The following is a 16,086-nucleotide window of genomic DNA, read 5'->3' on the forward strand; positions in this document are numbered from 1 at the left end:
GAACTTTTTCATTTAAGATTACAGAATTTTAGATGGTTAAACTGGGAGGAGCCAGTGTATGATTTGTGTTCAGTACGTTAAAATTCATTAAAATAAGATTTGGACCGGTCCAAATAAATTTCTTCATTCATTTCGATGTAAATGGTTTTCTAGCGATTTTTCCGGTGATTTTTCTCAAATAACTCGATTGCGAAGGACCAGAAAGACAAACTAATCTTTAGCGCATTAAAATACATAAGATTACGACTTCTTCCGGACCAAATATTTTTTTAATGATGTAAAAGTAAAAACAGCATATTGTTAGAAAAACAAACGAAAAATAAATTGTTTCGTAAGAAATAACAAATACAACTATTAAGAAAAAAATGAATACCCACGCCATTGTCCTACTGACAACAACAAAGCGTGTAACAAGGTATAACAAAAACCCTGGAAATTCGACCATATCGAGCATCAAGTGAACCTGAGGACCTCGTTGCAGGTCTCTCAATAAAATTTGAATATTGCTGAACGTCAGTCGACTGGCTTGTGTGATGAAAAGAATTTGCTGCCTTCAAGGCATCGAAACAGGTTACCGTATCGCTATATTTTATATCAGGTGTTCGCAGCATGCGTAACTAGAAATGGAAAGTTTGATGCGAAAACGACAGATTCTTCGACAATTAAAACGACGGCCTGTGGTGAATTGAAATACATAAATTTGGCACCAAATGCCACAAGTTCATTAACTCATTTCTTAATCGCAAAAATTAAAATATTCTTATATGTTGCGGTTGGTTTCATATGTCTTTGAGTAACCTTGAATATGGTTGCTAAATTGAAGTGACATTTTCGGGAAATAATATATCTTTAACCATTTCAATGATAAATACATTATTTTTAAATTCTTGTATCCAGACAAGTGATATAGATGAAACTTGAACCAATCCACCTTTAGTTCCCCTTCAAAGCCGTTAATAGTTCCGGATTTTTCAATTTAAAAAAGTAAAAAGCCTTAAATGAATGGTTACGATTGTTGTCCTAGCAAGTATATTGAGGTGGCCTTGTGAATTTTATTATTTCGTTGCATATATCAAATGGATAGGAAAAGGAATCAGATTTAACATGCCTACATTTTATAGATGAGTCTGAGCTCTGCTAACTGTCTAATTGATAGAGTTACATCAAACAACGTCTAAATTTATGTTTTACTTTGATATTCTTCTGCTGTCATTCTTTTCTATGTATGTTTTTGAAATAAGTAAACCGTTACAAGTTGGTGTAAAAAAGTTGATAAATGAAAGGAAAATCTCAGTTCTAATATCTCTTTGACTAGAATAGATTCTATATATACATTATTTAAAATTTAGAGAAGATTTTTAATAGTAATTAATTAATTTGTATAAGACAAGATAGCGTGATCTCAAACAACGGCACGTGTTAGTCACAGAGCATACACACTTGGGAGCAGCGGTATGCATTACTGTACAAATCTCATAGTGAGACAAAGTTATTAAAAAACAAATTTTTGCATCATATAAGTAAAATTTTATTCTCTTAAATAAGATAAACAATGAAACAGTACCTAACAAGTAATCTAACAGGAAACTAAAGCAGAAATAAATACATATTGATAAATGATATAACAAAAATAAGTAAATAATCTGTTTTCTCACCTGATTTTTGCAGTATATGACATACTTGAAATCTTGTGGCTAATTTTTGAGATATAAATTTGATATAAACAAAACAGCAAATAAAGGTTAAATTAATTTAACACTATTTTGTTGAATAATTTGTATTTGTTGGAATGTTGTAAGTATTTTTCCATTGACGTCCAATTTTAAACTTTTATTAGCGTTTACAAAAATATTAGATGTTTTTCTATAATGAATATATTTTAGATTAATTTAAAAAGAATCAAATTTCTCTCAAAGACGGTTTTAGGTACTTCATAAACATAATTTAGCCATAATGTGTGTTTCTTGGGAAGTATAATGCATTAATAATATATTATTTCCATTGATTAAAACTGTTGAAACTGGAAAATTGAAATTAGTAACAGACAAGATTGTTAAAATGTATAGAGAAAGTCCTCTACATAAAAAGGTAAAAAGTTGTGACCGAGCCGCTTTTTTGTCGCGTTTTTTTTAGTTGTAAGTAAATAGAAACATTGCTAGTTTAGTTTTAGATTATCAGCTCAATAATCTTTTCCAAATTAGTAAACGCCCTCTATGGGAATTCTTTGGAGCTGTGATAGAATAAAACAAAAAGTTCATAATACCATATGTCCTAAAATCATATGTCCTCACCTAAAACGTTTTTTCCGTCATCAGGGTGTAGCAAACAGTAAACTTGAACACCCTACAAAATATGTATGTGAAAGTGTACAGGTTGGTTCATTTTCGATAGGAATTCAGGGCATTTCAGAAACTACTAAAGATATGATAAATCTGACACTACGTTCTCGAGCTCGATTTTCATGGCAAACTCGACTGTCAAATAGGAAATTTGCTATCTTCATTTGTTTCTGAGTTACACGGCGTTTCTCGTTACTGTCACATTTTTTAACATGTCTGTATCTTAGCTGTTAAATAAGTTAGAGTTAAAGTGAAAATTGCTCAAGACTAATTCTTTAGCGTAGAATTGAATGCCGGTATTAGATTTTTAGTAGATCTTAAGATTTCGGAGTTATGACCCAAAGTTATATTTTGTTAAAAGGAAATCGTAGCTGACCATGGCCTAAAAAAATAGAGATTTATTTTCGTTTTTTAGTAATATATCACATGTTATAGTTATTTTTACAAACACGGGAGATACGGAGTGTTTTATATATAAATAATATTTTTTTTCCTTTTTAATATGAGTGGCTATGAAAATATACCTAGATAAAACTATAATTCTTACTTTTACAAAAGTCATATTTGTTGTAAAAATATGACGTTTATTTTAAATGCACAACATATACTCGTGTGATCATATAATACTAACGAAATTTTAGGAGATAGGGGGATAGGAACAGATAGGATAGAATCAGATGGCCAGCTAGGTTACCTGATTTGAGTCCGTTGGACTTTTTCCTTTGGGGTTTTCTAAAACACATTATAACGAGTGTTCAAATAAAAACGTGGTCAAGTTGGTTCTGAAAATTTGGACGTAGGGCGTAGCGTACAGCAAATGAACTTAAACGTCATCTGTCAAAGCGCTATATCGCCGCTATCAATTTGAATATTGTTTTCTCAAGAACAAAAAGTGTTTATCATAGAGTCCTACTTTAGAAATGGACGCAAGATTGATGGAATATGGAAGTATTCTATATATTTCATAGAATTTCAAAATCAATTACCCGGCATTGTTGAGTACAAAATTTTTCAAAGTGCAGTTCAGCGTTGTGTTAATGTTTTTCGTGAAACGGGCAGTGTAACAAGAAAAGAAGGAAGCGGCCGACCTAAAAAGCGGACTGAATAATTAAAATAAAATGTCCAACAAATAATGGAAAATGCGCCAAGAACTTCTGTACGTGTTTTATCACAAATGGTGGGAGTATCAGTCGGTACCTGCCACACAGTGTTAAAAAAAGATTTGCGTGTGTTCTCCTATCGTTTAACTTGTCAGCAAGAACTTCATGAAGTTGATTTTCCGCGACGGGCTGTATTTTGTGAATGGTTTTTAAACAACTACGGTGAACTTCATAATATCACCTTTTTTTCTGATGAAGCCTGGTTTCATTTAAGTGGTTAGAATATGAGAATGTGGTCTTCTGAAAAATCAGATAACTTTTTTGTCGAGGGCCCTCTACACGCTCAAAAAATTGGAGTTTGGTGTGCTCTCAATCGAAGGAGGATTTTTGGACCAAAGGTATAGAGAAGAAATTATCGCTCCTTTTGTTAACCAGCTGGAAGAAAACGAAATTACAAACTTTTACTTTCAACAAGATTGCGCAAGGGCACATATGACAGGCGAGACGATGAATATGTTGAGGGAAGTTTTCCAAAATCGACTAATAACTTGCGAGGACAAACTTCAACTATCAAAACTGTAATTTTTCCAGCGCTTCCTTGATAAATGATTAGTATTTTGTCATCGCTTGTATAATGCATTCTTGAAACTTTGGAACCGAATATCTCGAAAACTTCCATCTTGAAGGTCATACGTTTTTGACATATTCGTACTCAGAAAAATGTGCTCTATCGAAATCCGTGGAAAAAAATATGGGTTGCCATTTAAAAAAATTGCCGATGACGTCATAGATCAAAAACAAACAAATCAAAAAAAAAGTCGATGGCTGAAAAAAGTGACATTTTATAAACTAAAGTTGACGTGTCCGAGGATTTCCTGTCAAAACCCTTCAATAACGATTTTTCGAATTTATTCCAAACTTTACGAGCTCAGTGTATGTATATTTTAAATAAACGTCATATTTTTACAACAGATATGAGTTTTGTAAAAGTAAGAATTATAGTTTTGTATGTATTTTCATAGCCAGCCATATTAAAATGTAAAAAAGAATCGAATTTATATATAAAACACCCCGTATCTTCTCTGTTTGGAAAAATAACTATAGCATGTGATATATTGCTGAAAAGCAAAAAAAATCTCTATTTTTTAGGCCATGGTCAGCTACGATTTCCATTTAAAAAAATATAACTTTGGGTCGTAACTCCAAAATCTTAAGATCTATTAAAAATCTAATTCAATTCTACGCTAAAGAATACTTATTTAACAGCTGAGATACAGACATATTCAAAAGTGTTACAATAACGAGAAATGCCCTGTAACTTATAAACAAATGAAGATAGCAAATTTCTGATTTGACAGTCGAGTTTGCCATGAAAATCGAGCTCGAGAACGTGGTGTCAGATTTATCATATCTTTAGTAGTTTCTGAGATACCTTGAAAATGGGCCAGCCTGTACAGCTTTCCAAAGTTATAAACTAAAATGTAGGTCTTCAGGTGAACATTTGACACCCTGTATATCGGAGACGAAGGACTTTATTGCACATGTTTCATTGAATTATCATCTCCACAAAGATTCTCCGCCGATTTATCTATAACACCCTGTAGAGATTTATATTTCTTACTGATTTGGTCTGTCTTTAGAACCTCGGCATCTTAATGCAAAGACGTCACGACACGCTCCTTGGAATTTGATCCTCTTCTACACAACCGCAAACGACGCCTTTTTTTTAAACAAATTGTTATTAATATTAACACATATTACCTTATCATTTCTTTAGTGGTTACAGTCGTTAATTTGTGATCATTGTGACGTCGGCGATGATTATGCATATTTAATTATATTTATTCAATCGTCGTGCAACACTTGCTAATGTAAAAATTGAATATTTATAACCCGCGAAAAACGTGGCATTGTTGCTAAATAGATCCTTAATTATTCATGCTGGTTCCGTATATTTACAGCATCGTGGTATCCAAGGGTGAAAAGTAAAATAGGAAGGACTAGTGGATACTAAAAAATGCTTTAAGGCACACAAAATATATTTTTTATCATATACTTTTTAACAGAGTATGATTTGTCCCTCAAAAAATAGCTCAGAATCAGTGGAAATCTCGACTTTTAGATAAAATAGTTAAGATTTTGAAACTAAACACACAGACGTGTTAATAGGGTCAAAATAAAAACCTTTTATTCCTGCATTTTTTTCTATAAACTGCCTCCTTGTGAAGTTACAGCCATTTTAACTAATTTCGAGTATTAAATACGTAAGAATACACTGTAAAAAAACGGAAAAACGGATTGAGTGAAATTATTGAGTACATTTTCACTCAATATTGGGCATTTTTATCATTTTATGCATTTGTGATTATATTTAAACTAAAACTGAGTACTTTCCACTCAAATATTCACATTCTTCACGTAAACTCGAATTTGGTGCACTTGTACCCAAATCAGAGTAAATGTGCTCATTACTCAGTGAGTTTAAATGTATATTAATTTCGAGTAATTTGATTAGGGCCGTGAAGATGGCACCACTTACATATTGCTTCTGTAATATCGATCACAGTTGATAGGGGCCTGTTAGATGCTCCAGAAAAGCGTGATCGCCAGGAGAACAGGCCTTAGCCGGCGGCAGCGGGTCTTAGCGGGCGGGTCTCAGCCAGGACATTTATAGTCATTTATTTTTGCACTCAATATTTAGTTAATTAACAACCAAGTCTCAGTAAAAAATGACTCAATAATAGTTAAATTAAATTTAAATCATATTAGAAAAAAAGTCAACTATAAATTGGTTTTATATTCTCAGAATAGAGTCAAAAGTCGCTCAACTGATAGTTAGCAGTAACTTGGATGTGAGTAAAACTCACACATTTCTGATGCAATAGTTTTCACTCAGTTGTAACCCGTAGATCTGCAGAAAGGTATTAATTTCACAAACTGTGCATCAACTTCTCTTCTTGGTTGCGGTTATGAGTTTTAGCTTTGAAGGAAGAGGATTATCGCTTATTTTACGGTCTATGAGCACGATCAATTTGCATAGCAAAAATTACTTTTGTGACATCCTACGTTGCGGTTCAGAGGGTACGGAGTCGATCGTAAACTTGAAGATGAACTAGAACAGATGTAAAAAAGTTATTAATAGCTTTTTTTTGAAAATTTCACGGCGTATAATCTTGTTTACTAAATAATGTTAACCTTCCATTGAACTTTAAGTGTTTCGGCGTACATCTACGGTATTTTTTGTTTGGAAATGTCTAATCCGCACAGCGGAAATGACTATTTTCTCGTTCAAATAAATAATTTTAAAACACACTAAAATTATGTCACGTTCAACAATTAGTTGTGACATTTTAAACAGACCTTGTTAATTACATGATTTCTAGTGTTAACTTAAATTATTTTCTATTTCCCCTTGTATTTGTGCTGTAAATATAGTAGGCTTCGCCTCATAAATCAAATAGATTGCATCAGGCGGTTAATATCGTCGTTGGTTATATTTTTTTTGTAATTCATGAAGCTATTTATCAACATTTGACGTACTAAATGATATGTCTGCAAATATTTCTTCAAAAGTCCTACTATGTACTTCCAAAAGTATACAGAGTGCCATTGAAAATAAAATTGTCGTCTTACCATATAAGTTTATTTATTGAGATATCAGGTAAGAATTTGGCTAGTAGTTTCTCAAAACGATGCGATGCGTCTGCAGCGTTTTGCTGACATTCTCCGTAGATTAACTACATATCATAAGTTCAGATTGTCACTTGTAATAACCACATTAAAATAATCAAATTAGGTTCCTTCGTTTTAACACCGTTTGATATAACATAACAAAATACGATTCTCTGTTGAGGTCCTTATGGAACCTACTCGATTGATCGTTCATGATCAGCAGGTAAGGACTAGCTTCAAAAGATGTAATTCTTTTAAATGAAAATACAGGGTGTTCTGAAAGTCCGCCAAAAAACTCCGGGAGGTGATTCTACGGATTAAAATAATAGCAGTATGTAATGAACATTTTTTTCGAATTGTCAATTGTATGCAAGTGCATTTATCGAATTAAGAGTACATAATTTTTTCTGATATTATTTTTCTTTTCAATAATGTTTAAATTTTAAATTATATAATAAAAAAAAACTTTCATAACTACGAACAAAACAAATTTTGAGATCTAGGTAAAATGTCCTCTAGCGGTGCATATTGAAACTTTTCTCCGACTGATCCAATAGAAAACTTTTCTGCGACTGACCCAATAGAGCTTCATCTACTTAGTGGGTGCATTGAATTAAATAAGTTATTTAAATAGAAAAATAAACAAAATTGAACTTTGACAAGTTGTAACTTGCAAACAATTGACAATTCTATAAAAATTTTCATCACATACTTGTTACTATTTTAATCCGTAGAATCACCTCCGAGTTTCCTGGCGGCCTTTCAAAACACTCTGTATATCGGTTATAAAAAAGTCTTGTTGAGAATTTTTTCAATAATTACATTTTTATATCCACAAATAATACAAAGCTAAGTTAAGGAGAAAATCTCGACTTCAATAACATCCTGCATATATTATTGAGACCAAAAAAATGACCTTTTAAATCTGCTTCTGGGCTGCGGATTCGAATTCAGCATCAAAAAATACACAAGATTTATGTACTTTCTGGTACAGAACTTTTTTGTGTGACTGGTTATCAGAAAAGTGTTTGAATCACCTCATCTCTATGCCGTTCGTTACACCAGCTATTAATATAAAGCAAAATGCCACAATACACGTTTATACAACTGGAACTGGTAAACACAGTTCTGTATTCCACGTAAACAAATAATCAACCACGTATCGAAGCAAATCATCGAGAAATAAGGTATTATTTTCAGTAATAAAAAGTTTATTTTATATACACTTTCAATATGCCAGTCATGTTCTCTGTAATAGCGCACAAACAACAACATATTCTGTGAAGATGGTACAATTGGTATCTATTTTTGTTTATTTGGCTTTATACTTATCTTGTGAAGCATCTGCAAATAAAAATTTAGTTAGTTTTATCGAGACATTCATGAGAAAATCCCTAGCAGTAGTTTTTGGGAATTCTACCAATCTCACACCTATTTTAAAAATAGGCCACCCCAAGGTCCTTATAAACTTATACCGAAATAACAGTTCACAAGTTGTGTTGGAAAAAATAAGCAGTTACATTTTTATGGTAGATGACCTTGAGGATCTAGAACTTGCTGTAAAAACTTCAGTATCCACAAAAAATTGGGACAACAGAAAAAGCTACCTCACGATTTTCCAAAAACCCGCCTCGAAGAATACAATCCAGAAAAGCTTCAGCCTTCTGTTTACAAGGAAAATATTCAACAGTGTAGCTTACTTCGAAAAGGACAAGTTCTACACTTGGTACCCTTACAGCCATGAAAGTAGATGCGGCACCAAGGTTCACTTGGTAAGGGTCAGAAAATGGAACCCTTTCATAAACAAGGTACCAAGGATTTTACCTGGATGTCCTGTAAACGTCACTTGGACCAAACTGGATATTTTTTTCTGGGACCCGTTCAATGAGACTTTCCCTGGAGCGATATTCTTGTTCTTCAACACCTTGGCCAAAAAGATGAACATAACAGTTACGTATTTGGAAAATAATACCAATTTCGTGAAAAGGTAATGCCGTGTTCGTAAAAAAATATTCGCTTAATCTCTTTCATTTACAGTCACATCAAAACTGGGACATATGAGGTGCTTGAAAAAGACATGGTGGATCGTAACATAGACCTAGTGCTCTATTGGGCCGTTAATGGTGACAGTTTGCATCAGAACCTGGAGATCTCTCAAAGGTTTTATCAGGAAAATTTTTACTTCTTGGCGCCTTCAAGAAGACCTTACTTTAGGAAGAACTACGTTGTCAACATGTACACGACGGGTGTTCTTTGCAGTTTAACAGCTTCACTAGTTACATCGTGCTTTATTTGGAAGTTATTGACAAAACGATCGATAGGAGACTCAATATTCAATACATTCCAACTCTCCGTGCAACTCTTCATAAACAAAACTCCTTCCACTACTAGAACGAGAATATTCTTCATCACCTTACTCCTGTTTCTGATGCGTTTCAACATCGCGTTCCAGGCTAGGCTCAGCAGTATCCTAACGAGGCCTAGTTACACTCCACCAATCAATACCATCCGCCAGTTGCTTTTTAACTCCGACATAAAGGTTATTAGAGCTTTCAACAACAGCCTGAGGACAATGTACGCTGTGGATGACATCCAAGAGGCGCTCAGGAAGAAGTGGATCGTCTTTCCTGGACATAGGAGAAACGTAGACCTGATCGAGCACTTCGTGAAGAACCAATCTGTGGCAATAGTACTGTCACAGGTTCATTTCCATCATTTCAAGGATCCTTACCAGTTACACGTCGTATATTATGATCCGGTAGGTGTTACTGGAAGAAGATATCCTTTTTTTGTGGAAGTGACAAGGAAGTATCTAGTATCGCAGTCTGATACTAGACACGTCCAGAATGGTTTTTCGCTATCAAACATCCCTGAAAATGTTAATTTCTTTCAGGTAGGCGACTTGATTCTTCTTGCTGGTGCCAGGAAGGGTTTTCCTTTGCTAGAAGTGATGAACTACTGGATCAATACGCTAAGTGAACGCGGTTTTATGGCAAAATATAGGGACGTATCGGCCAGCATAATAAAAAAGTTCAATTTCAGGAATCCTGTGAATGAGCGTTTTATAAAACTGGATATGGAACATGTAGAAGGTCCTCTTGTTCTTTGGGTAGCTGGAGTTGTTATTTCCAGCATCGCGTTTTTGGGTGAAATAGTTGCTTTACGTATTAAGAAAAAATATTGGTAACCTTATGAATCACAAGCTTTTGTCCAAGACTTTATTCCATACAGAGAATTATTCACTTTGATATTCCTCACGGATCAATGTTAGAACCCTTAATCAGCATGTAACAATTTACATAACATATTGATATTGATAATTCCCCCGCTGAAGATGGTATTTAGTTTTATTTCCTTCACACTATCACAATATGACCTGCAGGAGATCCCCTAAGGTTCAATACTAGAGCCTTTACTCTTACTTTATTTATTAAGGTATTTTTAAATTTATTTTACCGCCGACCGTGAATAGAGCCTTTCATTACCATAGCGATTTCCGGAAGTAAACAATAGTTATTTACACCATAAAGGAGGTAAATTACACTTAACTGCTGCGTGGTGTATAACATTTTATCTGCTACCGCTCCCACAGTTCTTTATGGTTCATGAAATAAATATTAGGTTTTATTTTTTGACATTTCTTAATCAGTTCATTTTGACATTATTCGAAACCTTGGAAAGTCGCCTAGGTTGTTTGGATTTTGTTGTTACTAAGGTGTTTATAAACAAAGCTACATAAAAGTTGTAATTTTACTGGTTTTGAGTTATTATTTCTAAATGAATGACTTTCAAATAGAAAGTGCAGCAAATGCTGACTGCGAATTTTTATTGCCCGAGAAGCCGAAAGTGCGCTACGGACGAGCATATAGAAATTTCAAAGAATGGTGAAGAACAAAAATACTGGTGTTTCTGAAATGTCACTGCTAGTATATTTCATGGAGAAGTCAAGAACTTTAAAGTCACCGGCGAGTTTGTGGAGTGAATACTCAATGATTAAGTCACATTTTCATAGAGGAAAACGTGGATATATCAAAATACCCCAAACTGAGAGCATTTTTGAAACGTAAGAATGACGGCTATACTCCTAAAAAGTCAAACGTTTTTACAAGAGAACAGGTCAACGATTTTCTCGTTAAGCACCCGATAATACATATTTGCTAAGGTAGTGACGGTCTTAGGCATTGCAGGAGCATGCCGTTCTGATGAGTTATGCAAACTTACTTTGGACAACGTCAATTTCAAAAATTTCGATGACATTATTGTAGTAGCAAATCCAGATTCTAAAAATAGTATGTCACGTACGTTTACAATTAATTATTTCTCATCTGGGTTCTGTTTCTCACCTAGAAATTCTTAATAAATACATCAAAATTAGATTGGAAATTAACACTGAAATCCCACGCTTTTTTATGCGCTATCAAGCAGGTAGATGTTACAACCAACCAGTCGGCAAGAATACCCTTTCTATGATTAGAACATCCTGAAACATATACCGGCCATTTATTCCGAAGAACATCGGCAACGTTACTGGCTAATACAGGAGTTGATGTATTAGCAATCAAGAGACATGGTGGGTGGAAATCAGCCACTACTGCAGAAAGTTATGTTGCTGCCAGTTTAAATAACAAAAATGATATAGCCAACAGGATTCTTTACAATGACACTTGAACTCCAGGTTCTAGTAGTATGTCGCATCATGCTGTTTTAATGGATCAGTCAAATCATTTTGAGAAAAATGTGACAATTAGTAAACGCGAGGGGAATTATAATCCAGACTTTATAAATGTTAACTAAATGTAATAACTGTGCAATTACTATAAATATTCATTCATAACAATTAATAAAATGTATTGCTCATCAAATATTTCTATTTATTTGTTCATAAAATATGCATTTATAACTCGATATCGCTTTTTTCCCTAGGGAGGTAAGTTACCTCACTTACCCCCCGTTGTCCATAGCAACTTCCACTTCTATGGTAAAATCCACTTACCTTCGTAAAAACAATGTAATAATAGTCTATTTATTATAGTGGGAGCAGATAAAATATAATGAAAATGATTTATTAGCATATTTTTGCGAGTTATCGAAAGAGTATTCTCCTTCTTCAATGTGGCCTCATTATTCCATGGTGAAAGCAACCCTTTCAGCAAAAAATGACGTTGACATCAGTAAATATAAAAAACTTTTTTAAAACAAAAGAAGAAATAATATTTCAAAAAAATCCAAAACTCTTTCACAAGAAGAAATATTTAAATTTTTATAAATGCACCGCATAAAATCTACTTGATGATGAACGTAATTTTTGCTAACTTTTCAAAAATAATTTGATATAAATGATATAAATTATTTTAGATTTGTGTTATGTTTGGCATTGCTGGGGCTTTACGTAATGGAGAACTTTTGAATTTAAAAGTAAGTGACATAGAAAATTCTGGTTGTTCATGTAACTAAAACAAAGAATATTTGTGATCACTTCAGTGTTTGAAAGAAAAGTAAAATGTGTAGAATTATTTAACAAATATTTAGCTCTGCGACCTAAACAGACGCCCCACGACCGATTTTTCCTGACTAGAAATGGTAAACGCACGGTCCAGCCAGATGGAATCCATACTTTTGAAAGCGTACCAAGCAAAATTGCCAACTGTCTGCATTTGCCAAAACCATGCCATCACTTTATACGGGACATTGTTTTCGTCGTAAGTCTGCCACTCTCTTTACAAACACAGGAGGCAGTAAGGAAAGTTTAAAATGTTTCGGGGAGTGGAAAAGCGACACGATTGCAGAATCCTATGTTGAGGAATCTGTGCTCAACAAGACGAAAATCGCAAAGACGATTTTAAGTGAAGGTCAAACTGAGAACATACTTTTTACCAATAATTCTACTACAGATTTACAATTTGTTAATACAGATAATAATCCTCAAATATTTTCAATCGAAACTCCTTCGACTACAGGAATTAATTTTTACAATGCGTCAGAGTGTATGTTTACCTTTAATTACCTATTTAACAAAAAATATGTAGATTTGGTTTGTATTTGTTGTTATTTTTCTGTTTACTTTCATTATAATAAAATGCGATAAGTTATATAATATCTCCATTTTTTTAATTATAAATTTTTACGGTCAGTAAAGTATCTTTATCGAAATCGCCTGTTACTCGCCTCGTTCGCTTCGCTCGCTCGGCTCATAATCTCAGGCTCGTTCAATAAAGAATCACTTTACTGACTTAGTACATAAATAACTATTATTTGTGCTCAATTATTGTCTTGTGACCAAACAATACTAAAAAATAAATGAAAATTCTGAAGTAATATATTTATTTTTACTTATTAAACTTTGTAACCTCCTAGCTGTTAGACCCTAACAAAAAAGGTATCTGTGTGTGTACCTAAGCCTCTAAGCATGTGTACTATTTTTACTATTAAAAAAAATCGTCTATTGGAAGTACAAGCCCATTCCCCTTAAGTAAACGTCAGGCAAAACGTCAGTTTGACGTTAGTGTAAAAAACATGGGGTTGTACGCGTATTTAAAAAATAAATGTTAGGCAGTTGATATACTGATGGAATTATCTAGAATATATCTTATTTTGTTACAGGGTTCGTGGTTGCAGTATCCATAGGATTCTTACTATTCGGAATAATAGTAGTTATATTCTTCATGAGTTGGGTTAAACTAGTCATAAACCACGTAAGTACCAGTTTATTTTTTATTTTAGTAATGAAGTAGCTCCAGGTTGATGATTTGTAACTATTTACATCATGTAAATATAAATCTTCTAGTTTTTACTATGCCATGCGATTTTAGAGGGCAGAAACTAACTTTTTATCGTATACAGGGTGCCACCTAACGAATGTTATATACTTCAAGGGTATAATTTAGTTAGTTAATAGTAATAGTTTCTTTTTGTATGTTTGTTTTCTCCTTAACTCAGAACCCAGTTAACCGAATTGAGCAACATTTGCTGTTGCTTGGTTTATCTTCATGAAGGATGCAGTGATTATGTTCCTATTATTATTGAACTGGGGTCATTCGTCTCACAGTGATAAAATTTTTGGTTTACAACGTAAATGTATTAGAATTATGGCTGGAATAAAATACAGAGATGATTGTCGGGAGCACTTCAAACTACTAAATATTCTTACAATGCCGTCAGTTTACATATTTGAATGTCTCATTTATATAAAAAATAATCAGAATAGATTTGTTCGACAAGAAAATTTTCATTTTCATCATACAAGAGAGCGACACAATATTAGGCCTAAAATTTCATAGATTAGCGAAATCCAGAGATGGCACAAATTATTTTTGCATTAAATTCTATAATAGACTTCCATCTGAGATTCGATCACTAAATTCAGACTGTTTTAAGGCCAGAGTTAGAAAATATCTTAAGAGGAAAGCGTTTTACAATTTTGATGAGTTCCTTACTGACCAGTTTTTAGATATTTAATGTATGTTCGTAATGATATTTAATGTATGTTCGTAATATTCACTTTTTTATGCTGTTTACGTTATATTTATCTGAATGTGTTTTTTTTAGCTTTAGTGTAGTATTGCTTGAGCTCAATTCTTGACGGTGAGAGAATAGAATGCTCCCTGGGGAACATTCCCTCATTTCGCTCTACTACTGTTCTCTCACAAAATTCATACTGTATTCTCGACACAAGGGGATCGAGCCATGAAAGTGAAAAACGAGGAACAATGTTGTCAAATGTACCGACCAATCACAAAGCAGTAAATAGGCGGTAGAATGAAAACTAGTGATGAGCTAGTCATGAAATAAGTGTGCTACTTATTATTGTTATTTGATTGTCAGTGTCAGGTGCAGTCTAAAAAGGAAAGAAAATAGAAATCAATAAAAAACCGAAGCTAAATCCAGTAAGTTCTAAACAAAAAGAACTTCTAATATATTATATTGAGGGTAAAAAACGAATGTACACTGGAATGTTAACACCCAGCTACACTAGAGAGACAATGATGGCTAACTGGGAAGAACTTACAAATATTTTAATACTATTTTAGGTAGATTCTATTATTATTTTATTCGACTACTGTAAAATCCCTCAGGTAAACACAAATTATACGAACGTTTCCTCAAAGTTCTCGAAGGATATCACCACAAAACAATAACTAGAGATATGAATATGACAGATTGCGGAATTCGTAATTTGTGAAACGTGTCAAAAAATATAGGGTTAGGTTTAATGACCCCTGCCTGTTCCCCCGAAAATATCAGTAGAAGAAATAGTGAACAATTCTTCTATCATTACTCAATAGAACACCATTCAAGAATACCGATTAATGTGTTTTAGTAGAGACACACCCCCTTTCTCTCGTTCCTTCTACTCCCTATAATTCAAGAATAAAGTCTCTTATATGTTGTATCTTTCGTGTTCTTCATTCTTTGACTTGTGTAAACATTTTAATGTATAGACACCAATAAATGATTTGATTTGATTTTGATTTGATTTACTAGGTTTAATCATACAGGACGTTCATTTTACTACAACCATTTTTACATAACCAAGCATAATTTCGACTTTTGATAGTATACATGTTTTGTGTATAAAATTCTCTACCTATTTCTGAAAGTTGCGTGTAAAAAAATAAACGTATAAAAAAGTTACAGAAGAATATTCACAAAGGGTTGTAGTAAAATGAACGCCCTGTATGATTTAACCTAATAGGAACATAATTACTGCATACTTCATGAAGAAAAACTAATCAACAGTAAATTTTGCTCAAATTGGTTAACTGGGTTGTGAGTTAAAAGAAAAACAAAAAAAATAGTCTTTAACACGATGTAACTTTCTTTCGCAACATTTTCCGTTTAAGTAAGTCTGGTTAAATCGACATCATTTGGGTTCTAGATTATACCCTTTAAGTATCTAACATTCGTTAGGTGACACTCTGTATAGCTGCTTATCCAATTTAGAGCTAGTTTTTTTCAACTCCTAATAAATTTATTGG

The 16,086-nt window shown here is 33.3% G+C and overlaps 1 protein-coding gene across 4 annotated transcripts in view; it reads left to right on the plus strand.

The window, feature by feature from the left end:
* LOC108908035 (scavenger receptor class B member 1) overlaps positions 1 to 16,086 on the plus strand; it is a 122,752-nt gene that overhangs the window by 85,180 nt on the left and 21,486 nt on the right. For all 4 annotated transcript variants that reach the window (XM_018711942.2, XM_018711938.2, XM_018711940.2 and 1 more), the window contains exon 3: positions 13,712 to 13,803. In XM_018711942.2, the coding sequence (XP_018567458.1) occupies positions 13,712 to 13,803 (92 nt within the window). The remainder of the gene's footprint in view (positions 1 to 13,711; positions 13,804 to 16,086) is intronic.

Source organism: Anoplophora glabripennis, unplaced genomic scaffold (genome assembly GCF_000390285.2).
Source record: "Anoplophora glabripennis isolate ALB-LARVAE unplaced genomic scaffold, Agla_2.0 scaffold225, whole genome shotgun sequence".
Lineage (NCBI taxonomy): Eukaryota > Metazoa > Arthropoda > Insecta > Coleoptera > Cerambycidae > Anoplophora > Anoplophora glabripennis.